The sequence below is a fragment of the Malurus melanocephalus genome, unplaced genomic scaffold, assembly GCF_030028575.1.
Source record: "Malurus melanocephalus ecotype Western Australia unplaced genomic scaffold, MMel_1.1 scaffold_10, whole genome shotgun sequence".
Taxonomy (NCBI): Eukaryota; Metazoa; Chordata; class Aves; order Passeriformes; family Maluridae; genus Malurus; species Malurus melanocephalus.
Window position 1 is genome coordinate 260,551 of NW_026623242.1, and position 25,916 is coordinate 286,466.

The 25,916-nt window shown below is 36.6% G+C and overlaps 1 protein-coding gene across 4 annotated transcripts in view; it reads right to left on the reverse strand.

Annotated features, from left to right (window-relative positions):
* The window catches only part of TAFA2 (TAFA chemokine like family member 2), a 181,754-nt gene that overhangs the window by 9,329 nt on the left and 146,509 nt on the right, over positions 1–25,916 (reverse strand). For 2 of the 4 annotated variants that reach the window (XR_008966054.1, XR_008966055.1), the window contains exons 3-5: positions 17,472–17,624; positions 16,433–16,557; positions 4,465–4,647 (exon numbers count right to left, since the gene is read on the reverse strand). Coding sequence is in view for 1 of the 4 variants with exons in the window: in XM_057376862.1 (XP_057232845.1) it covers positions 16,433–16,557; positions 17,472–17,624 (278 nt within the window). In the remaining 3 variants the exon portion in view is untranslated. Of the gene's footprint in view, positions 1–2,452; positions 2,700–4,464; positions 4,648–16,432; positions 16,558–17,471; positions 17,625–25,916 lie in introns of all 4 variants that reach the window. The other 2 variants (XR_008966056.1, XM_057376862.1) reach the window with 2 other exon arrangements.

The following is a 25,916-nucleotide window of genomic DNA, read 5'->3' on the forward strand; positions in this document are numbered from 1 at the left end:
TTTTTTTTTTTTTTTTTTTTTTTTTTTTTTTTTTTTTTTACTGAGACACAGAAGACAGAGCAAGGAAATTATTTCCTGAGTTAAGTGGAATTTCATGACTTTTCAAGAAAAGTCGTCTTGGCACTTCTTGCATTTTTCTCTAAAATATTAAACGCCTGTGGGAAACAAGAATGCTACGGGGATTTCAAGCAAAAATAAAACAGATCTCACAAATTTATTTAATGACCAAYATGAGATAAGCTAAATAAAGAGAATGACAAAAGCCGTAAGGAATGCCTTGAAGAAATGCCTAGCTATGGAATGTCCTCCAAGTCATGGAGAAAAGACAGAAATCCCATACCAAAGCAGCCCTTATCTATATGCAGTACATTTCTGTTCGTTTTGCATCCTTATTGTTGTATTCTYTCTTATACTGCATGCAAAAGACCACAAATATTAATAAAATGGTGAACAAAGTGATCCACTGGCAAACCTTTCTTAAAAAGGAATGAACTCGAGAGGGCTATAGCAGTCATATTTTTCTATAGTATAAATAGCTTTGTTGTGGTAGTAAAAACTTAACATAAATATTACAGTGTAGAAACAGAAGGGTCCATATAACCAGAAACAAACATCTGCCACTGCATTTTTTCCACTCATGCCCTCTGAGAATGAGGTTGAGTTTGGAAATGCATCTTTTGAACAGATGGAAGCACACTATTTCCTGGAACTTTAAAATCTGTCCAGCGTGTTTGCCATGCACTGTAATTCATACGTGGCTTATGAAAGCCAATGACAGTTTGCATTGCCACTTGTGCGTGTTCATTCACCGAAACAGTTCCACTCGTAAGCTTGGAAAATGCTTCTGTTCTAATTCTACCAGCTTGTACCAGCGATACTCCAAAGTACTTTGCAAATGTTAACAAAAAGAAATATTCACAATTTCTTCACAGATGGATAATCCTGTAATTAATGTTCTAACGAACTGGGGAAAGTGGACAAAAAGATRTTAAGGACCTTTTTGTAACAGGGCTCCTATATGCATATGTGCTTTGTAGTCGGTGTGGATTTAGGTGTTTATTGCTAAATAACCAGGTTTCTGGAGGTAGGATAGACTATTCCAAAAGCCTGAGAAATTAAGGTGACTCAAGCACGTTCCAAGGGAGCTGCACTAATTAGGACACATATACTTGCTTTAGTATTACGGACAGCTCTTTTACTTGGACTAATGACGAAGGGCAAAATTTGAGCGATTTGTGAAAAAACAGATATTTAATGATAACTACATGGATTCAATTACCTTCAGAGTAGGTTACRTATTGAAAGACACTTTTTCAAGTCATCAAGTGTTTCACTCCTGCTTATAAAACTTTGCCCCTACCTAACTTTTTATATCAAGACTCAAGGGCTTTAAATTTTTCTCTTAGTTTTATTTTAGGCACTGCAGCATGAGAAGTATTAATCTAAACATGCTCCCTAGCCTGTTATTAAGCGATTTAGAATTCTAGATCCTCAGGCCTGTTCTTCAGGAGCTATGACTAGCTCATTTTATTAATTAAAGAGAACATTTCCCAGTACATGACTCAAAAGGTTTCCATGTCTTTGATAACCATAAGACACTAAAACCTCATCATTCTTTCATATTTTTATTGCATGGTGACCAATCTGAACTCATTTATGGTAGTTCCTGTGCTTAGGGCTTCCATTATAAAGAGAAAAACATTTTGAAAACTCATTTCATGCAACGCTCTTTCAAACGTAACTCTGTACTCCTTGTTTTCCCACTGCTCTTAATCATTTCAGCAGGAGATTTTTGGTGGTAAAGTGAGGATCTAGACAATCAGCATCAAAAATTGTATTTGAAGTTAAAAGGCTTTGGAAATCTTTCACACATAAATTGAGCTTTCCACTTGTTTCAAATAATCTGAAAGGTAGGACTAGAAAAATAGGTAAAGGAAAAATACTTTCAAGCATGGCAAATGATCCTGTAAATGATAAAGTTCTTCATCCTTAACACAGCTTCAAGATTAAATAGACAACTTCTAGCCTATCTTAGGAATATAATGGAAACACCCATTCCTTAGTTTTTCCTGAAATTCAAGTAATCCACTATGGGATACTGCTCTTTAACTACAAGTGCCGCACTGGTCTGAATGTACTGAGATGGATTTCCCTTCCAAATACTGTACTCCAGAGCATTTTGCTTTCCTGTAAGAGTGAGTAACTTCAGTTTATCAACTGGGTCGACCTTTGAAAGTAGAGTATGTGAAGAAAGACATTTTAAAGCTCTCGAAGGCATTTAACCAACTCTGAGGCTGCTTAGGAGCACAGCCAAGTCTCTCCAACCACCCTCCCAAAACCCTGCYCAAATACGCCACAATTCTTTCACATCTGCAGCAAACTAAACAACTACAATGAGGAGTAAGGTACAACAATTCCTGTTAACACTGTGTAAACCTGTGTTTGTACACACCTGCTGCTCTGTGAGTAATAAACCAGGGCTGGAACACATTTTCTGGAGTGGTTTGACTCTTTATTCCTCAACGAACGTTCCGGCCCTTCCTTAGAATCCAACCAAGACTAGGATTCATCACAACTAGTGCTCCAACGTGGAGCCAGAATATTTTTTTGTGTGGAAAAAACAAAAATTGTCATCAGGCACAGCAGAAACCTCCTTTCTCTACTTCTCCATTCGGACTTGAGGAGTTTTACACGTTTGCCTAAGAAACAAACACATGTCAAGTACTACACTGTTAAATTAGTTACAGGAAACAAAACTGGGATAGTGGATTTTTTTTTTTTTAAACTTACAAGGAAAAAACAAAAATTACAGGAAAAATCAAATTCCAGAATCAGAGCAAATTCTCTTAGAAAAAATGCATTTCTCTAAGGAAAAATTACCCAAACATATTCAAATTCTAACCAAAAAGAAATAGAAACTGATAGATTACACTCATTTTTTGAAAGTATATCAGCAATATTTAAGTATGAAAAAACAGTACTTGAAAAGTTCTTTGAGAGTAAGTCCRTGCATAGACCTGTGGTACAGAAACAAGTCAAGAAGTCAGAAGACAATTCCTTCAAAATGAGAGATTTGAGTGTGTTCTTCTTATATATGTTTAAAGTAAAAGAAAAAAATAAAAATTAGAAGGTTGCAGGAAACTCCATAAAATAACAGATGACATATAACACATCTCAAAAGACAATATTCAATTTAGATAGATCTTTATCTAGATATTTGAGGTAGATTTTGAACCTGCCCATAATGATTGCTCTTGAAAAGGGTTGCACAGCAYCTCAAAAGATCACCAAAATTTTTTAAAGTTTTCTTCTGGAATTTTTTTTGCTTTTAAACTTAAATATCATGCTGCAGATATTAGAAATACACAAGTTTAAAACTTTTAATAACTTCTTGCTTAAATAAAGTCTCCAAGTATTTGAATACTGCAAAACAAATTAATATGGTCCTGCATTCATATTGCCTTGAACAGAATAGTTTGCAAAATAAAATTAATTGTTACAACTCACTGAGAGAATTATGATAGTGAACAGCTGATGAAGATGTATGAGTTACATCAAGCCTAAATCCAATTCATTAGTCTTTTCTATGTATTCATTACTGTCTTCCAAAAGGTTATGCCATTGTAATGAGCATACTCTACTTTTCTCAGTGTCTGTGTAACTCTGTGGAGAACTGAGTTTTTGGTGGAATTATTTTAACTTCACAGAATATTTCATTTACAGACAACAGTTTTATATTTAAAGACTTGAACATAAAACTTATTTTACTTTCTGTAACAGATAATAACTGCAGCAATTCAGACAAGGATATATCCTCTTGAGGTTGTTATGGTGTTCACAACTCCATAGTGGGACTGCGGCATGGCGGCATAAAAGACTGCAAGACAATTAATTACATAAATGTAGTATTTTTCTCTTCTACACCACTTATTCCACCTAATCATCCCAAGTGGGAGATACAAACCACCTCCTTCCTTTCAACACATGAGAAGCTGAAGGATAGTGAAGAGTCATATTACCCTTTCAGCTGTCAGGAAGTGGAGACAGAAAGATGGGAACAGAGTCCTCTCTTTGGCTTTATCTGATTTCACTCACCTAAAGAAAAGCCTACACTTGTTTTTGATTGGAAAGAGAAACCTATAACAATGTGTTTACATTCTAAATATATTAAAAAAAAAACAAAACTAAATTAAAAAAAAATAAACCCAGCCTTGTTTTAAAACTACATTTAGGTTTTAAATTGTCTAATAGGTATAAAGGATTTTCATCTTTTAATATATTTTTCCAGAAATGGGGTTGGAATGAACTTCAAGCTATCCCCACTAAAAAAATCAGGTAGCCTAAATTAATCAAATTTGCGATCTTTTTAGTCTTCAAATTTTATGCTCTAGGGTTTTTTCCTGGTATTTTGAATGGAGACCCACTTGGACAAGTTCAAAATAGAAAGGTAAATTATTTCCTTACCTGTAATTTTATCTTCTCTATAAGAGTACCTGCTGTTCTGTTAGTGCAGTACTGATGTGTTTTCTGCCTTTGTCCCAAGCTTCAGAGATTCCTCTGGTGATTTTTCCCCACTTGCTTACCAGCTTCCATTGCTGGCATTTTGAGGAAATGCACTCACATTTGGCTCCAGGAATATTGCCATAGCTGAGGGAATATAAGACAACTGAAAAACAAGTTAGAAAACAGCAGACCAATATCCAGGCAGGAAAAAAATGCTTAAAAACAATGAATCAGTTATCAACTTGAAACCCTTCGATCATTTCCTTTCTCTTTTCATCCATTTAGAATCTCCAAATGAAGAAAAGACTTTTCTGTGCTTGGAGAAATTTTAGCCTAAGCAGACAGAGTAGTGGGTACCCATTCAGAGAATATAAAATTATTTTAAGATAATCTTATTTTAACTTTCTCCTGTATGAGTACCCATCATGCCATCACTTCAATACAGATAAGAAAGAGAAGAAAGGCAGCCGATTTGGAGAATTTTAGAAAAATCCCTATCATTTTTTCTCAAGTCCTAATAGAACTGTGAAAAAGGAAGACTTGAGGGCTTTTCACCCAGAGGCTGTCAAAGATGAACAACAAGAAGGATTTCTCATTGCTCAGGAAAATAACACATAAAGTCTGTTTCACTAAGACATAGTTAAGATTATGGTTGCTGATTTCCAGCTAATAGTTATAGTCATCTTGGTCAAAGATGGAAAGAACTAATACTGTGAGTTTAGTAAGTAAATATTTTCTTGCTTGAGCGTTATGGAGACATCCAGGTGAAAGATACCTGTAACACCTCTCTACTTAGGATCACCTGGATACTATTTTTGAACTTCACAGTACACAGGAAAGAAGTATCCTGTCAAAGCTAAAAATGAATGTTAGCAGTTTAAAGAACCTGCTGTGGTATTAAATTTAATTTGTCTTTCTTATAGAACCTATTCAGTTGTCTTCTCATTATCTTCTAAATAGAACATGACCTAAGACAAAGTATGAATGGATCAAAGTAGCTAATTGCAATTAGACACTGGTATTCTAAACTCTCAAGTCATGAAGGAAAGACCAAAAGGCTCAGAAGAGACTGCTGCCTTCAGATTTCAGGAATGTAAGTACCAGTGATGTGCTTTAAGGGGATGAGAAAGAAAAATTTCATCTGGCAATTCAAAAGGAATTGGCTTTCCAAGTAATAAGCTTCAAATTTGTTAAGTTGCATTGTAGAAGAACATCCTTTGGTCTTCCTTTGGCAGGGACATGTTCCTAAGCCACAAAGATCGAATTCAGGGTGAAGAAACAAGTTCATCTGGCTGGCATCAGTCATTTATCTTTTGATGTTCTTCAACCTGAAGACTCAAAACTGCAGCTCTATTAAGATTCTCAGATCCATTGCTACTGAGTTTGTAGATGCACATTGGTTAGACACAATCCTTTGTTTCGTTGAGATCCCATTGAAYTTCGTAAACTAGTGAAACACTTGTGTTCGATCTTGCCAATATAATTTTACATATTTCACCATACAAATTAGCGCTGGTGAACTGGATATTTGTAGCTTCACCCAGAATCTGCAGTTCAGAGCTCTATGACATTTATCACTGCAGATATGGAAGGTGATAGATGATAATCAGGACCGTAAGATCTTATGCAGTAGAAGAAAGCTCAAAGTCCACTTTATAGAACATAGAAAGTTCTTTGGAGCCTTTCCTCTACACATAGCATTAGTGTCTTTCCTGGTATTGATTTGATGTTCACTGGGGTGGAAGAAGGAGTAAACTCTAAGTCATGAAAAAAATGAACAATTTTGAAATTCTTATGGAAATTAACTCTGTGTTGGTTGTCTTCTTTATTCATTTAGTCATAGACAGCAATCTTCCACTTATTCCTGTCTGAAATTTTTCTTCATTTTACGGAGTTCTCACAAAGGATGGGACTATCTTCATTATTCTTATGKAGAAATATTTAAGATTTACAACCATGCTCAATTTGCTTTGCAAGGGAACTATATCTGAGTAATCTTATSTCAACTAAGTTTGAGAGTTGTTCACTTCTCCAACAGTGACTGTGTAGGCTCAGAATACTTCGTATGTCTGACTCTTCATAATGTTTATTATCCATTTCCTTCCCTATTAGAAAGCAGAAAAGCAGAGCTACAACARGGGAGTGTTTCTGATGTTTTCTATAATCAGTCCTAATGAGCAAGGAAATATCTCAAAAAATGCATTATTTTGAAGAATTCAAAGTATTACCTTTTGAACAATTTTCCGCTCCCTCAGAAATTTCTGCAAGTGAGCAGTGATGAAGAGTTTGTGAAGCCTGTGCCAAATATCCAGGAAAAGAGGTAAAAATTCTGCCTGCAGCTATTTAGGCAACAGATATTGTGAGGCTTCGGAATATCCTGGTTTCTCTGAGCTGAAATGTATAATCTCTGACTTGAGAAATGATCCAAAGAAGCCCTTACAGACTACAAAGGAGGGTGACACAAGGAAGAAGCACTAGGTTTAGAGCATGCCAGCATGATTCACACAATACTGGCATTTGAATGTCATCTTTTTGTACGGTAATTTCTGAGATAGTAGAATCTGACAAAAATTTTCTGAGAAAATTTAATAGGACTACTAGATATTCAAAGAGCCCTTCTTGCACAGTTGTGAGTGGCAAAGAGACTGGCAGAATGAAGCTGCAAATGGAAGTGGAAACATGTTTGACCATGGTGTCAGGACATTGGAAAAGTGGAAATTCACGGGGAAGTGAAGAAAACCAGTTATTAACAGACAGCCCTTAAGAACTTGTTCTTATTTTCCATCACAGAGGCAGTAAATTATTCTCCAGACATGAGTTCAATATCTCAAACATGCCAGCAAAGGACAAGGCAGAATAATTAAAATAAAAAAAAAAAAAAATCACAAGTTGAATCTTTTGGGACAAAGGCAGAAAACATCTTGACTGGACTGATGAATTGGAGGATTTGCACATAGAAGAAAGTAATGATTGCAAAAATCACTGTTTAGTAATTAATGACATGCAACTGAAATCTATTTGCTTTTTTTTTTTTTTTTAATATTGCAGCAATAGTTTCCTTTGATATCATCATAATTCTGTCAGGTTCTGCAGAGGCTAAAATGGTGCTTTGCAATGGATTCTAGCTGCAGTCTTACTTCTGAAAAAAACTATTCCCTGAAAAAAGTGTATAAACTACAGCATGTATTACTAACATTGTGAGTGTGATGAATTGATTGCAAAAATTTTAATTTCTCATTATTTTTACAATGTATCTACTCACAAAAAAAAAATAGATTACCCCAACTGAATAGCTAGAGACAAGACTCAGTGTATTCACAAAGAGATATAGCAAAATAATGTATAATCAGGCTCCTCTTTTCAGAAGATCTATACCAGTGAATATTGCCTTTAACCCATTCTCTCTTTCGATGTTACTCACTTTCATTCTAATTTCAGTATCCATAGGACTCAAAGTCAAAACACAACTAAACAAAATTTGAGACTGAAAATGTCTTGGGAATCAAATGTTTGGATCACCCTCACCTGCCCAAAAAGTTTTACTGACCTTTCAGTCTATGACTTTGTTKACAGCATTTCACACCACAACAATTCTTCCTTTAATCCTTTATTCCATAACTAGTCTTTTGCAGGTATTTTAGAGTACATTTGCTTTTGGGGAAAGGACCATGGCTTGTCTAGACTTCTGTGACCGCAAATGAATATCATCAAACTGTAGGTCTACTCTCCTGTCAAATGTAGATGGACAACTTTTCATACTATAGAACTAGGCACACCAACTTCACATTAGAGAAGTAAATTTGGTACATAAAGGCTATTTTTAGGAAAATCAGTGAACTGCATGGCACTTAATACTGATGAATCCTTTTAATATGTGTTGGCTGCCATGCTAACTATTTTCATCAAAATGTCCAAATGTCCCAAAAGATTAGTGTTTAGATGCCCTACAAAAACCACAAAGCTTCAAAATGAAATAACTGTGATGCTAGATCAAAACAATTTTTACTGATTAATACAAAAATCCAACTTGACCCTAGAAAATATCGTATTTCCATTACCAGCTCATTTGCCCCCTAAAACTTGAACATATTCTTAGAAAATGTGTGCATACCACTTACTGTTACTTTAATGACAGATTAGATACAGTGGTCTTTGAGTTAGCAATGAGAAACATGCTGAGACAGCTGCAAATTTCTCCTCATGACAGATTAGCCAAAGGCATGGAAAGAGATACCATAGCAACAAAGAGGCTGTCACAAGTGCAATCACTCTTTTCCACGGGTAATATTTTGCTTCAGTCTGTGCACTCACTTATATTGTAATCCCATCATTTTTATGAGCCACAAAGTATTGCTGGTCACTGCATATATGTGAATTATTTCAATAAATCATAATTTGAAATTAAGGTATGAGCTGAGGAGTCTATACAGAGAGGCTCTGAAGTGAGGCAAGGGAAAAGAGCAGTTTTACAGTGAAGTGGTTTCTTCAATTATATAAATCCTTACACAATAATAGGAAAAGCTCTTCCTGTACCTGTACAAATCCAATGGCAGCTCATTGGTTCATCCTATAAGTATTTCACATTTCACAGTGGTCAAAACAGAAGACAAATTGTTTCACATGATGTACATTAGTAGCAGATTTGCATTGTAAAACATGTAATGTGAGGGATACAGTGCCTGATCAGAACTCACTGACCACAACTACCATTCATCTGGCCTATTGGAAATATCCTGGAATAATCCATACATTGTATTTATATAATGAATTTCTGCTTTTTCTAATGACATATCATTACTATTGCTCTTTCTGAAAAACCTGGAGGAGAAAGAGAAAAAAAGACATGAAGGAAGAAGCTTCTACATTGGTGATATTTCTTTTTTACTTTGCCATCAAAAAGTGGATGGATCTGTTGCTCATGTGGAGAAGTACAGACAACCAGGAACTAACACTGCCGCATTTTTAACACTAGGTCAGGACCACTTACGAGGAAAATGTCACTTTCCTTTCATATCCAGGGACGCATTTTAGCTCTCTTGTATTGTGTTGTCTTACTCAAGCAGCATTTACAACAACACTACGAGTAGCTGAGTCACCAATTTACTCTGCCTTTYGATACTGGGAATCTGAGTAGCCCACCAAAACGTAAAGGTGCCAAACACGGGTCCTTTGATTCCTTACACTGAAAGGGTTATGAACAGCTTATTTTATAGATTGAAATATAAATAAACAAATAAATAAAATTACTGTCTCTCACCAGCTGTCATTAATTTAGAAAATCCAGCTAGTGACAAAAAGAAGATAGGATAAAAATGTAAGCAGTTTTTATAGACAGCAACAAAATTGCATTGACTGAGAGCGGTGGGATGCACATAGTGAACACAGTTTGGCTTCATGTGCAGCCAATTGGTGTGTTTGGACAGTACACTTCCTCTTCTTCCAAGGATCTTATTCAATTTTAGGTTTCCGTAAAATTCTGGAAGCCCTAATGTAAAATTGGGATGATAATGATAAAGTGGAATATTACAAATAACCAACTTCAGGTTCCTTCCAATACTGTTTTTGAATGTATAGACACTCTCAGTATGGATCTCACTATCCTGGGAATATTTCTGTTTTCACACTAGTCATCTATCTCTGGTATTGATTTAGGATGCAGATTTGCTTTTGAAACGTAGATAAATATCCTCACTACGGATTTATTTTTGGTCCAGTAATATTTCTCTTTTATTTCTCTCTGCCTTTGTAATATTTATTTTATTTTACTGCAGTACTCTATTTCTAATATCAGTTTGGCATGTAGTTACATAGTAATATACTAGTTATTGATTTCTTTCTGTTCTGCAGAGTGCTTTCTTCCATGTTAAAAAATCTTAGCCAGTTTTCAGAGCAACAATTGCAGTTCCTTCAGCCCATCTTAAAAGTGTGGGTGCTCAGCTATTCCAGAASCTGGATGTCATTTTCAAAAGACAGCCCTTTACAACCTGGCTGAAAATACTTCTTTCACTTGTTTATAGGAAAACATTACTCACACTTTCTAGAGATTTTCAGAGATTAATAATCAATTTCAGCTATGTATCTGATTTTTTTGCTATTAATTTATATTACTAGCAATAATAATAACCAACAATTATAACAGAACATCCATGGGTGCCAATTTTTAGGGAGTAATAGATATCGGACATGTTAGTCATGCTCATCATAATATGATTCACTGATTCAGCTCATAGCTGTGTATCTTCAGCATATGAACATTTTTTATAAAATGATATTATGTGGCATTTGATTGCGGTCAAAGTCCAAAGCTTCCAAACTGACAAAGAACGAAGGGGCTTTTAGGATTGTCTTTCTGATGAAGACTACATGAAAGGGACTAAATTATCTAAGCCAGTGGCTTCCTAGTCAACATTAAGTATCTAAATATTAGGGATTAAATTAGTCATGGTAATTTTCCTTTGGGTTGTTTGAGGGACATAAGCACCTCCAGAAGACAATTCATCTGACTTATATTAGAACAAAATCAATTGTCCTCTGGAATTGAACAATTCTATCTAAAACTAAAAAGACAGTCTAGAACTTTGTCTTGGGTTGATGTTTGGTGCCAGTTTYGCTCTGTATTCCTTTTCCATTGGCACATATGCCCAAAAAATGTTTGTATCTTTAAATGYACCCCGGAAGAAGGAGCAGGGGCTGCTGGGAAGCCACAGCGGACGGTTTAACGGCCAGGGCTGCCACGCGATCTGGCTGCTCGAGCTGCTCTCTCGCTCTCTCTCTCTGCTTCTCGTCGTGGGAGTCGCTGGCTTGCTGCGTGGAGCAGAGTTACAGTGTCGCAGTTTCTGCTGGCTCAGTTTGTTGACTTTGGCGGCTTTTCCTCGAACATCCCCTCTGCGTCTCCTGCTACTCCTGGGGCGGTCCCGCCGAGGGAGGGGCCGCGCGGCTCCATCGCGTCCGGTATTCCAGGGCTGACCGGGCTGGCAGCAGAGGCACGCTGAGCCCTCTGATTTCATCCACTGGGAAGCGGGGCCTGTGGTACCGTTCTTTTCTTTCGGTTGTTTTTTTCTTGTTGCCACTGTTACAAAAACAGCCACATGGGTTTTCATTTTGTTTCTTTTTTTTCCCGGGGGCGGAGTCGCTGCCTTGCCGCRTGGCGAGTTTTTTTGTTTGARTATCTGACAGTTACTTTTTATCTGTATCCTTCTGATCTAACGGTTACTCTWATCTGTGTCCTGTGGGCACTGTGTTTTTGTTAATAAAACTACCTTTTTCCTCTTCACCTTTTTTGCCCAGCCTCTATTTCTTGTTGGTGGGGTAAAATTATCAAATTTATTTTCATTTCAGAGGAAACATTTCCCTGTAACTTTTTTTTTTCTCTGAAAAACATTGTCTCAAAAACCGAGACAAACTTGGGCTCGTTATCTCACTCTAGAGAGCACTAAGCCAAGTGAAGTTCAATAAATTCTACACCACATATTTTAGTCAGAACTTAGTGTTAAACTATTCCTTGTTCCACAAGCAGTTCTACCAAATCAAACCAAAAGCTTGAGGACGAGGTACCATATAATTACTGTGCAATGGTTCAAAGCTGCACCAGGAAAGGTTTAGACTGAACACTGGAAAGCTTTTCCTTACCAAGATGATGGTAAAACATTGGAACAGGCTTCCAAGAGAGGTGGCCAAGCCTGSCAATGTTTAAGAGACATTTAGACAATGCCACCATCAACATGTTTTAATTTGGTCAGGTCGCTGGATTAGATGATCATTGTTGATCCCTTAAAACTGCAATAGTCTTTTTCATTCTATATTTTTTCTCATTAAAACCACCARTGTATTTTTCTCTATATCTTCATACAATACCAGCCCAGGAACTCTCTCCCATTGCCAGGAGCAAGTATACAGTTCTTCAGTCATATTCTACCTCCAGAATCTCAAGATGAGACCTGGCATATACTCCTTTACCTTGTTCTTGTTCCTTAATTACTGCAGGAAAGACACACAGGTTTGAGGGCTGCCCAGGAGCCATGACATGATCCAAGCTAGTCCCAGGGGGGATGCCTGGAGAACTGGGACCCCAGGAGGCACTGCAATGTGCGCTTGCATACAGATTACATGCAGCTCTTCTAGAAAGTCTGCCTATATGATAAAAATCATGGGCAAAGTACTTTTCTTAAAAAAGACAAGTATAGCCAGGCATCTAGATCTGCCCAGGGAAAAGCCTTATACAGTGACAGATCTCTGATGTGGAATATACCCCATAACTAAGAGAAATATTTAATTCTTTCTCCTCAGCCATTATCTGACTGCAAAATGTTGGGGKTTTGTCTTTGTAAAGGGTTCCTCTGTTTAATATAAAACTCAGAGCATTTTTTAAATGTCACTGTCAGTTTTATACATAATACTGATATATTTTGTAGYTTTCAATTGATGGGAAAATACCTTTGTTTTGTACAGACATTTTCCTATATTGCAAGAAAAGAAAGGAAACAAAARGAAAGACAGGAAACACACAGGAAAATTTCTGGAATTAAAGTAATTATATTAGAAAGAGAGTCTAAGAAGAAAAAATTTCAAATGCAAAAAAAAAAATCCATTGGATTTTTTAAACACTTCTCACCATTGTAAGAGGGCAGTGTGACAAAATTTTTGTGTTTGTTTATCAAAAATTGAAGYTAGCCATATAGAAAAAATAAATTGTATCCTTTCACAACAGTTTATCCATCTGGAGGAGAATGCCCAAATGTGCCAGGTAAAATCTCAGTTGTGCTCATAATCATCTCATAATTCTCCTAATGTATTCATGAACATCCTCTTTTGTTGTGGTATTATACTCAGGAACACAAACACACTTCTTTATATGAAGTCCAAAAAATTACTGATTTACCTAAGTTGTCATTGTCTTTTTTCCCCTTCCTCTCCTGCAGGCTACATAGACCCAAAATAGTCAACTCTAAATCAGCACAAGTTAACTCAGTACTCATTCATACACACTTTTTCCCTGTATTCTCTTCTTTTCTATAGTTAATTCTTAATATCAGCCTTTTCCCACCAATACGCAAAAAAAAAATTAGGGAAATAATACCTGATTTTGCATTCTGGAGGTAAATAATTTTCAAATTTGTTTTCTTAACATTTGCATTCTGAGTACAATAGCATTCATGTTACTTCTAATTCATTATTCATATATGACCTCATTAGAGCTCTATAGCAGAACAAAATACGATATCTCAAGTAGACTAATTTTTAAATATCAATTAGATTTCTCCTATTCTTCATCTGGCCTTTTTGCTTAGTGACTAATACCTTAAGTATTAGGAAGCTGGTATCATAATTTTTTGCAATAGGAAGATTAAATATGCTAACAGAGGTGGACAAGCAAATTACCTCCTTCCTCCACTGATTTTATTCCTAACATAAACGTTATCCATTAACAGCTCAAGATGGTGCTCAGAGTGTCTACTCAAAGTAGGTGCTRCTTTTAAACTTGGCATCCTGTAGAAGAGAAGACAGTACTTCAGAAGGTAATTGGGTTAGGATTTTGGCACATGAAGGAGGCAAACAGAAAATGTTTGGGGGTGAAGGAAGACTTTATTTTTGGCCTTTCAGRAAAGCCTTGATAAGGTTTTTCTGTAATCCACTTAAATGACCCAAGCTATTCAGTTCCCTTTGTTATTTTCTGCTGTTACATTATACATGMTAATCATGTATTACTCATGACTTTTTAATACTGGCTCTCTGTACAGTTATTTTTATTTTACTCACCAAGAAAAAAAAAAGGGGGGGGGAAATTTTGAAGCAGAACACTTTAGAATTTTTCTTTTTAGTGACATAGACTGGGTAGCAGAAAGAGAAGCTACAAAAATATGGTAGTAACTACATATTGGGGAGAAGTACTTGTCCTTTGATAATAAGCTACTCTCTTAACACAAAGAACCACTCACATTTCCAATAATGATATATATTTTACTGGCCATCCGAATTATGTCTCTTATAAGTCACAAGTTTCCTATTGCCTCAGCCTTGCAGCTATGTGGGAAATGAAGGACGAAGGGGGGGAAAATACAATATCTGGACAAACTAGAAGGCAGAATAGTGGGGATTTAAGGTGGCTAATATTTTCCTTTTAGTGGTGCTAGGTCTATAAGCAGGTTAATGTACTGAATCATTGTTTATGACAGCAAATATAAAAAAGACTGGCTTTCCCAAAGCATCATTACTGAAGAGGTATGAAATAAGTCCTGAGGATTGCCCCCACCATGGAGAACAAMAAATTTCAGCTGCTGCAAAGATGGACCTAAAAGTCAAACAATAAAGGCATAAGCTCCTGAGGACRAGAGCCTTGGGCTTCTGTAGATCCCTAACAGTGGAAAAAACTCAATGACATCAACCAATGCAGAGAAACCTATATTCTGACAAATTTTTAAGAAAAAAAATCTCATCAAAGCAATTATAATTGACGGTTTCTCCCTTTTGTGATCTCCTTCTTCTTTCTACAGAAATGTAATCCAGATCCACATTTTTACTTAGCACTTGTTAAACCCTCTCAATACATAAAATGTCATGTATTCTGTAACACTAATAGTGCCACATTGTAGGCAGGACAGATTTCAAACACACACAATTCTTCTATTCTTGTTTCTATGATTAAATTCTATCTCATTCCTTCTGATTATATTATATAAGCACATACATTTTACATAGATATAATCAGATTTGCATTGGCATGCACAAAGTTAATTGTGAACAGCATTCCAGCAAGGTTATCTTCAGAAGAAACACATTTGAATGTGGATTCAGGAATGGAATCATAAAACAAATATTTAGGAAGCATCCCTCCTTCAAAGAATTTCAAAATGTTTTAGCGGCTTACAGTTACAGAAACTGTTACATRTAGAGCTCTCTGTGGAACAGAAGGAATATATTTCAGTCAGTGCATGCTGTGTTGCACCCAACCAATGTTTACCAGAAATTTAGTGCCTATGCAAGGAAGATTTCAATAAAATTACACAGATACTCAAACACCTGCACAGAGTAAACTCCACTCCAGTAAATTATGGCCTGACACTACAAGCTGTTAAATACTTAAATAAATAAGTCATGACTATGTGTGGTGGGGTGTAAGGGAGAAGGTGTTTATAATTAAACACATGCATATCTGTCTTCAGAGTGCATTTTGATCTTTTGTATGTTGATGAAAGAATGTGTTGACCCTACTGAGATACAATGCTGTAGTTGTAGGAAGTCTGTGTGTTGAATGCCCATCTGAAGAATTTATTTTCCTTCTGTTTCTCTGAGGTGCTCAAATGCAAAGATGACAGCATGTTTACTTTGTTGTCAGGTGTTGTATGTGATGAACGCCAAATATATTTCTGTTAATATAATTTTGAACCAAGAACATGAAAAGTGCCAAACAGAGGAAAGGAACTCCCTGAAACTCTGTCAAAAGTTTTTAGTAAATCCCAGTCACACAAGATGGAAAGAACTAGATCCTACTGTAATGACACATCAAATGCTTACCATACTCAGCAGTTTCTATATAGAAACAAACTAATTCCATATAACTGATAAAAATGCAGTTGTTTGCCATCCTGTGAATGAAAAGCTTAGCAAAATGTACAGACTATGTGCAACTGATTTCAGAAAGAAATACATATTGGATTATAACACATKGGATCATTACTGTTAGCTGAAGGGATCAACTCTACTACCCCCAATGCTTACCTGAGAAGGTCTGGCACACAGCTTACTATGTTCAAGCAATTGAAAAGTATGCTGAGAAAAGTGTGTGGGACCAGGAAGTCCAATCCCAGTACGACTCTCTTCCTGTGCTTCTTTAGTCTTCTCAACTTAGGTCTTCTATGTGCACCCAATTTCCTGTGCACTTTTTTTTTTTTTTTTACTTGTTGGTAACATGTCAGGTTGGTATCATACCTACCCTAGTTGTTTTCACTTTATTCCCAGAGGAACAGCTCCATCCTTTACGATCTGGAAGAACTTTACATTCCTCCCCTTCAAGACATGGCTGCATGTGGCACCACCATTTCTGCTCCACTATTGAAGCTACAAGAGAGGAGAACAAATATATTCATATTTTGTGGAAATGGACACTTTAATAGGTCATTATGCTGCAACGTTCATTTTGCTTCCCAGGAAAACATTAGAAATATGTTGACTGACAGGTAGTCTGTGATTGTCAGCCATCTCAGAACCTTCATAAGAAATTAGGTTTAGATTGCAAAAGGTGTAATGTGSTTCAATCTCTTCACAGTATTTGTTTCTAACCTCATTATCTTGCTCAGCCAAATTTCAAAATTTTAAGTAGAGTCCTCGTTTTGCCCGATCTACCATATAACCTAGCATAGCTTGACTAAATTCATTCCCCAGTGTATCAGCATTAAAGAGATCATGTAAAGGGTGAATCCTGCTACTCTTTTAGAGAAAGAGATKTAAAAAATCAGCTACTATTTTCCCAAATAAAACATATGAGCCTACACCAGAATAGCTAAGTAAGACATTAATATTGCACTGTGAATAGGAATAATAGTGTAGGTGTAAAACCAGACAAAACTCTCCTGTTTGCTTGGTTTTTTTCTGTGTGATAAATATATATAAATTAGATGTAAGACTGTGGCAAATGAAAATTATATCCTCATGTAAATTTTGCAWAACTACTTTTAATTAAGTGAATTTCATGCAACTCCAAGAGTCCTCTTTCAGTTAGATCAAATTCAGCCTCTCAAGAGATCTCTTTCACTGTCATCTAATGGTTTTGTTTAACATTTCCATAGAGCAAGAGCAAATAATTAATTTTTCCATCTTCCTCCCATTAACCTTGGGCACCCCCTTCAAAATGCAGAAGCTTTCCTGCTTTTGCTTTAAATAGTTCTCTGTAATGGAGTGAGTYTCGTTGATCCCATTAAGCCAGCAAAAACTCCCAGGAACACAAAGAAAGGAAGCAATAGAAGGAGTCGCACCRTCAACGCAAGAAGGAGCTGCCCGGGTGGTACCTGCTACCTGCCCAGGGAAGCAGGAACACTTCACCGTCTGTGATCGCTCTTCTATCTTGTTCTTGTTGCAACATCTGTGAAGCGCCACCACTTCACAGGTCCCAGTTTTAACATGGTGAGCTGTGAAAATAAGACGAACAATTTGATAACTTTGCAAAGCAGCATCATACTGTTTGGTTTGGAAGCGTTTTAATCAGAAGTGCATGAAACTTGGCTCTGTAATACAATCTGCCACACACATGAAACAAGAATTACAATGATACTAGCACTAGAATGGAGAGTTGATTTCTTTTCCAAATGTAGTGTAACTATCTCAGGCAGAAAACCYTGGCTAAAGAACTGTTGGACAAGGCTGCACATGGGCTTGTTCCAGTGAAGCAGGAAGCAGAAAGATAAAACTAATCTAGAAACTACATTAATTTCTCAGSTCCCATAAACAGCTGTGTATCTCTACCAATATTTTTTCTTTTTCCCTATGGGAGAAACCTAGAAATGAAAGTATATCAATTCTAAAATACCCACACATGCACATGTTTTCAGAATCTATGTCTCCAGAATTTAGGCACAGAACAGAAAAGAGACTTTGACATGGTATTCCAAAACCTTCCCACAGGTCAAGAGAGAACAACTGCAGGACACCGGAAAAGCTCTCAAACAAAATAAATAAAATTAAAATTTTGTTAAAATTTATTAAAAGAAATAAAATCTACTAAGGAATCGCACTTTAAATTTTTCTGCCTGGCACTCCAAAATAAGTGGGAATATGGGGAACCAAATCTTTCAAACAAGGGAGGCAACAGGATAATTTTCATTATTCCATTCAGTAAGAGACCAATTCAGTAAGARGAGAGATACCAAAATACCCTTTCTGGTTCAGCAGCGTGTTGCGAAAGGATCTGGAGTTTGGAAAAAGTAACTATAACTGCATTTTCAGTGGTTACATATATATTCTGGGCATAGTTCATTAACATGAGAGGAAAGAGAGAGAAAAATCTGAACTTTAGCTGATATTGACCTACRACCTTGTATGGGCAGGAATACCAATTATGTGAAGCAATGTGTATCCATTATTTCTGCTGCAATTTAACTTTTTGTATGCTCTATTCAAAGCCTGTGTACTTCAGCTACCTGTAATATCCCTAACATCAAACAATAAAGACCTTCCACAAGGAGAAAGCCCTAAGAACAGGCTTTCAGGAGCCCAACATTGATCTCTGGGTTTGCTCAGTTATTGCACAGTGTCAGCTCCTAAAAGGCCTGAGGAAGGAAAAAAACTCAGTGTAGGCTATGGACCCCGTGAATGTTCCTAGAGGCAAAAGCCACAGAGAGCAATTAGACTCCGGGTCCTCATTAACAAAACATAAACTGCTGAACATTTCATYGGGGAATTATGCATTTTTCAGTATAACAAATTCCAGTGAACCGTCTGTGGTCTTCATCATCACTCAATGTACTGTACTATGTCAGGTTTGATTATACTCCACTACATCATCCTGTGCTACAGCTGAAATGATATAACACAATGCAAACAATTAACCCCTGATCCATCATACTTTGATATGCAGAAATGTTGCATCTAAATCAAAAATCTAGGAGGAAAGAAGATCTCTTTATGCACAAACACTGATTTTTGTCACTTTCTATCTGTAATTTTTAATTCAATATAGGATGAGGAAAGTAATTCATACAATCTGCCTGAAGTTTGCAATCYCTGATATTTCATATCTTTGATGATGACGAGCAAATATTTTTACAGCTACTAGCACAGGCTGCCCCAAAAATCAATTTTTATTATTTTCCAAACAGGTACATAGGTATACATGCCAATAAAGCTATCTAAATAAATGCATTCATTTTTTTTCTCAATAAATCACTTGTAAAGTTTTTTTATTTGTAAATAGGAAAAAAAATTTTTAGTATATATTGAGAATGTATAATATATAGTAGAACAAACACATCCTGTTCTTGCAGATTCATATTAACTTTTATTTTGATAGGCAATTACACATCTTATACCCACTCATGCTAACACAAATTCACTAAATTGTATTTTATGAAAGGTACAAAAAAGCCCCAGACACTGAAGCTACAAAAGAAAATAAATTTGTTGGTAGGATGAGAACTTCAAATCACTTACTTTTTCACTATATTAGTTTTCATTTGTATTGTGCATATCGCTGATCCTGAAATTTTGTGTCCTCACTCGCTTATCATGTAACTTTACACAGCTTTACTGTTCTACAGAAATGCTGTTATAGAACCACTRAGGGAAAATAAAGTACAATGTACACCAGTAGCCATCAGGAATGGAAGCCAGTTAAAAGAGCTATTGTAACATTCTGAGGGAGATTTTCACACTGAGACAAAAAATTTAAAAGCCTCCTTTATAGTAATTAGGAGGAGAAAATCAGGCATTGTAAGATTTTTATTGAAAAAGAGTGTAATGAAATGAAACAGTCACATTCATGTACAATACACAAAAGCACTTCAAAGGGTAAAAAGACGTGAAAAATTGAAGAGAATGAAAAATAACCACATACTATTGATAGTATTTGGGGAATCTTTCATAAAGCTGCTTTGAAATTTTCTGGGTATAAAACCAAAACATCCTAGCAAAGTATACAAAGATATTTCAAGCACTGAAAAATCTAGGTTAACCATACTCTAGTTTCTATTAAACATCTAGTGTATGCAATGAAAATTTCTTGAGAGGAAATGTAGGGATTTCAAGTCCTTATGCTATCAAATAATTAAGTTCCAGTGCAGTAAGTACAGGATCTGTCATATTTCTGTGACATTAAGGCTTCTATACAGTGGATAAAGGATYCCCCACAACCTAAAATAAATTAAAYTCATTAAGCCACTGAATCATTTCACAAAAGGAGCATAGTACTTTGAGAGATTCACATTTTGGTTTTGTTTCTCTTCCTAACACAGACTTCAGAGTAWGCTGCTTACTTTGCAGAAATTGTTTGAGGAACTGAATGCCATTTCTGGAATCCTACAGAAACAGTTATTCAAAACCACTGCAAACACTCAGTACTGCATTCCCTGTTAATACAAATCCTTGCTGCAATCARTGTGAAGAAGGACTGAAGAAAGAGATGCAGAGATCTCTATGTGTACAGACTGCAAAGTTTTCCTGATGATTGTACATAACATAACATACATATAAATTATGTTCCAGAAGRTGTAACACTGAGAGTCCAGCTTGGAAATCAGGCATAACTGTATCTCACCTATTAATGGTATATCCTGCAATTAACCCACCACTTTTATAGCTTTTTCTCATGTAGAAAATGATCAATACCTATCTCATAAATCAGAAACTTCAGTGATCATTATCGTGTTTCTGGGGGGAAAAAAAAAAAGAAGCTAGGCAATTATTAGTCTTCACTTTACATAAACCTGTTTTTGTTTCTTCAAGGTAACTTTAGATTTCTTTCCTTCAGGTGAATAAATTTCATTCACATTTGCACAACGCAGCTGGAGCTAAGTTAAAATCCTTACTCCTCTATTTTTGTGGGAACATTGCTTCAGGGAAGAAGGAAAGTTGCTATTCAAGACTGTTATTTCACTAATCAACCCAAAAAATATAAATATAAGATATTTAGYGTGGCTATGCAAACTTAGCATTAAATCAAGAAGGTCTGAATACCATTGTTYCTCATGATCACTATTTCCCAGCCTCAACACTTAAGGAGGAAATTGAGGAAGAAATTGTGTTGTGTTGTGCCAGGAACTAAACAAAATAAAGCCACAGTCTATTTCTGTCTTCAGGTTCCCCATCATTGCAGTAGCCACATATAAATAGTGAAGAAAAAAAAAATCAAAAAGGCTCTGCTATGTGCTCTCTGCAAAGTCAATGGCACAGCTGGGTGATACAGGTAAACCCATCTAGTAACTAACAGGTACTGGAAACAAAAGAAGATCCTCTGTCTCTCGTCCAGCTCTCTTCCCTTGCTTGCATGAACACTGTCATTTGATAGTGAAGATAGTTAGCCAGGGATTTGGACTKGTAGGAAAATATGCCTTTTTTTTTTTTTTTTTTTTTTTTTTTGGTATCATTACTTCTCTACCAGTTCAGCTCCTACAACTGGGTGCAGAGACCAGTGAGAAACAATTTCTGCCATAGGGAAGAGGAAAGAGCTGGTAGACACAGAGGGTCTGCACTCCTTGTGCAGAAACCCGTTCCTATATCGGCTTAAAAGATCTGCAGCTCTGTACTCTCATATGAAATAAATGTATATTATTTTATTCTAATTTTAGGTAATAATTTTTAATTATGTAATCCTCTGTAAGGAAAAATAAAGACTATTTCAGGCCATTGTTAACTTACTTCATTCATTTCCCTAACTGATTAGGCACTAGTCTATACCACAATATTAAAACAAATATGTGATTGAGTGTTATTGAAAAAAAAAATAATACTAGTGGTTATAATCTACCRTTTTTCCAAATGGGCTCTAGATCATTGCCCTACCCTTAAATGACCAGGGRAAAAGAGGTTTTTCTTGTTCACATAGTTTATTTGTTTTGTTCATACTGATTGACAAGGAAAATAAATGTAGGTTATTTTTCTGCTACACTTCAGCAATTTCAGTATGTCATATCAGTCTCTGTACGTCACTGTAGATAGGAAAGACACAAATAAACTTGCAAAATCTCTCACACACAGATAAAACACAATATTGTTGCATTTTTTCAATAGTTTAATAAGTGTTAGTAGCTGCCACTTCTAAGTAATCAAACTCTTATGCAACCACAGCCAAGTCAGGATTTTTATCTAAACTTTTTAACATTTTTCAATATTTTCTGCAATATSCATGTAACAGCTGTTAGGGAAAAACTTGAACATACTTTATTTCTACTCTAATGGTTTTGATATTGCTGCAGTTCTGTGGTCTAAGGACACAAGCAATGTGAAGCTTTTTGTTAAAGTTAAAATCTTTGATTTGATCAGTCATTAGTGCAATTGGGGGAAATGCAGCCAAGATTTTGGGAACATAAGCTTCAGTTTGCTCTTGTGAACACAAAACAAAGCACGRGTCCATTTCATCTCCTTGGGCCGGAGAGAGAACTGGCAGCACAGACATCAGGAAAAGATGCCTTAACTCCCAAAGTAGCACTGGTAGACATCCATCAACAGTAACCTTAGTGAACATTACCTTTAAAGATCAAATTCAAAACCCTTTGAACTCCATGTTTTTAGTTTGATAGTTGTTTTTGGATCAGAATGTCAATGACAGAGTAATTTTTTTTTTCAGTAAAGGTGACATCTGGATTTGCAACTGAGATATTTATTCTGATGATTGAATATGCATCCCCTATTTCAGTGATTGAGCAAATGATGATATATAGTCTAGACATATGACCTAAAAATACAATGAATTTAAATTATTAAATAAAATAAAAACAAAGATAATTATATCCACAAGTTACTTTACTTTTATTATGTTGCATTTTCTAAATTACTTAGAAAAACTTATGAGATGTTTCTAATTGTGAAAATTACCAAAAAAACAATGTTTTTTTATTTTTTAAAAACTTACTTGGTGTTTTTCTTTTAGTTTGTTGGTTTTCCCCCTTGTTTGGCCAGTGAACTGAAAAATCAATTACAGACACAGCAGTAATTCCACTGTGTCCTCAGTGGTGACAATGAGGCATGACACAGTTGCGGTGCATCTCAGGAAAGGCACTCATGTTGCTTTATTTTCTGATGACACATGGGGTTGTACTATAGAATCAGCATGACAAAAATGCTAATTTTGTGCTATCCTATTCTACACTATCACAAAATCACAGAAGGGGTAAGGYTGAAGGGACCACAGTGGGACTCTGTCCTTTTAACAACCTCCCGTCAGATACCTATACACATCGCATATACACAAGCTGTCATGGACCCGCAGTGTTTCCTTGTGGCTAAGAAAGCCAGTGGCATCCTGGAGTGCATTGCCACATCGAGGGAGGTGATCTTGCCCCTCTACTCAGCCCCAGTGAGGCCACATTCTGGACTGCTGTGTCCAGTTCTGAGCTCTTCAGTCCAAGAGCTCCTGAAGTGGGTCATACAAAGATAATTAAGGGACTGGAGCATCTCTGTTTATAAGGAAAAGTTGATGGAGCTGGGCCTGTTCAGCCTTGAGAAGRGGCAACAAAGAAGGGAGCTCATTAATTGTATATAAAAGATATTGACATACAATTGTTACTTAAAACCCTACAAACACATCTTATCGACATGTCTGATTTTCTGCATTCACATTTCTATGCTTTGTACCTCAGCTATGGACAGTAAAAGTCACTTGGTCACTTTGGGCACAGAAAAGTTCAGATAGACTGAACTTCAGTTTAGATAGACTCTACTTACACCAGTGGAGATCAATTAGGTTAAAAGTATAGCWTTGTTTTTCATTTCTCTTTTACTCTGACATCTCTTGCATCTTAGGGTGGATTCTCAGGTGAAGTGCTAAAAACCCAYATCTGATTGCTTGGGATACTTTTGCCGTGCCACTTGTAAGAAACACACACACAGAAAATACTGCTAACTGCAGCTCCTCCCAGGCTTCTTGGATCCAACATGGTGTTTTCTCTCTGGAGAGGATCATTTTAAAATAGTAAGAGTCATTCTTGATCACCATTTATTCTGCAGATGTTAGCCCAGCTCCTCTGCCACACAATTAACCCAGTTAGTCCACTCGGGTGAAGGATGATGAGCAGAGTTCGGATGACAACGTTGAGCACAAAGCATCTCCAGTAGCCTTGAAAACCTGAGCTAATGAATGGTTTGTCACCATCACATTGCCAAGCATAATCTTCTGCACAGTGCCAAAGGAAAATCTCATCCATCAGTTTGTCTGCCAGGMATCATTTACAGCCATCTGTATGGGAAGACATTTTCCTTTCTGGAAAAAAAAAATCAAGGAAAACTACAATATAAGYATTCCTCTGAGGAGAGCTCACTAAAGAATCTGTGAGATCCAGCCTCAGATACTCCCACAGCAAAACCTATGCATGGAAATGGACTGAAGGACTGAGTTATCTCAACTAAGAGAGGAAAAGGCTTGCTGGAATAAAGTAGCAAACTGGCATAGTCCCAGCTGCCCATAGTGACAAAAAACTACAGCTGGAGCACTTCATGTTGGATCTCTTGGGCCTGGAATGCTCACAATCATCTCCTGGCCTTACTGCGGCTAATTGTATTCAATTGGTCCTCTGGCGGGGGTGAGCCAGTCTTACTCAAATGAGCTGACCTCCTCTCTCAGAAAAGTCAGTGCCTTTTTATGGCAATGGCTACAAATTATGACTTCACATCAAACTTTTAGCCAAAGAAACAGGCCCTTTAAACAAAAATGATTTTCAGGTGGCCTGAAGAATAATTTCCTCTTCTCCATATGATCCCACTCAGCCTAGCATTGCCCTCCCCAGGTCTGACTTTTCAATTTTGAAATCACATCATCTCTMGATTCACTAAACCACAGAGCATTCACAGACAAGATCACAAGCAGCAATCAGCTGAAGGTTTACAGCTCTTTATATGTCCACTCACAGGAAGAGAGGAGGAGAAGCTTCTGCACATTATCCCAGCCCTCACCTTGAGCCGGGCTCCCTGCCTGCAGCCTGCCTGCCRGATCTGCACCCACGTCCCACTGCAGGGGCCCAGAGTGGAGCTGCTCCACCACAGCCACCCTGTTTGCCGGGCAGCAGAGTGGACGAGAGGATGATGACAGCAGCAAAGGCTGTGTAATTCCTTACAGACAGAAATKAAGCCACTTTGCTTATTGCAGGAGAGATGCTTCCCACATTTCTTCTCTAGCAGCTGTGGGCTGGCACAATCCATGAGAAAAGTTTGTGTAGAACTGGTAGAGAAACACCCAGGATGAGGCGCAGTTTATAAATACTACAAGTCAAAAAGCCCAGTATCTCTGAGGTTGTTATCAAACATGTTAAGCAAACGATATATTAAAGTGTGCAGACATTTTGCAAATTACCAGGCTGATGCTTGAGATTAYTAATTATATGATTTCACAGAGAAAAAAAGACTAATCCAGCTTTCAGGCACTCAAAAGAACATTTGGCACAAAGACTTTTTATTCTCTCATATTCTCTCTGTGGGCCTTCTGCCAAATACCTCGACTCAGCAAGAAGCAGAAGTACATGTCTCAGAGCAGCCTTCAGCCTTTGGCAGGATATAAAAAGCCCCACATTTTTTCCTCAGTGTCAGTGTCAGATGCCTATAGTTTACACAGTTATGGGGAATATATTTCCTGTTTCCCTAGATGATTCTCATTATTGATTTTCCTTTCTTTCTAGCTGACCCAAATGGTCTCAGGGCATATTGTACTAGATGATAAATTAACATGTTCTCAGGGACGCATCAGAAAAAAAAAAAAAAAAAAAAAAAAAAAAAAAAAAAAA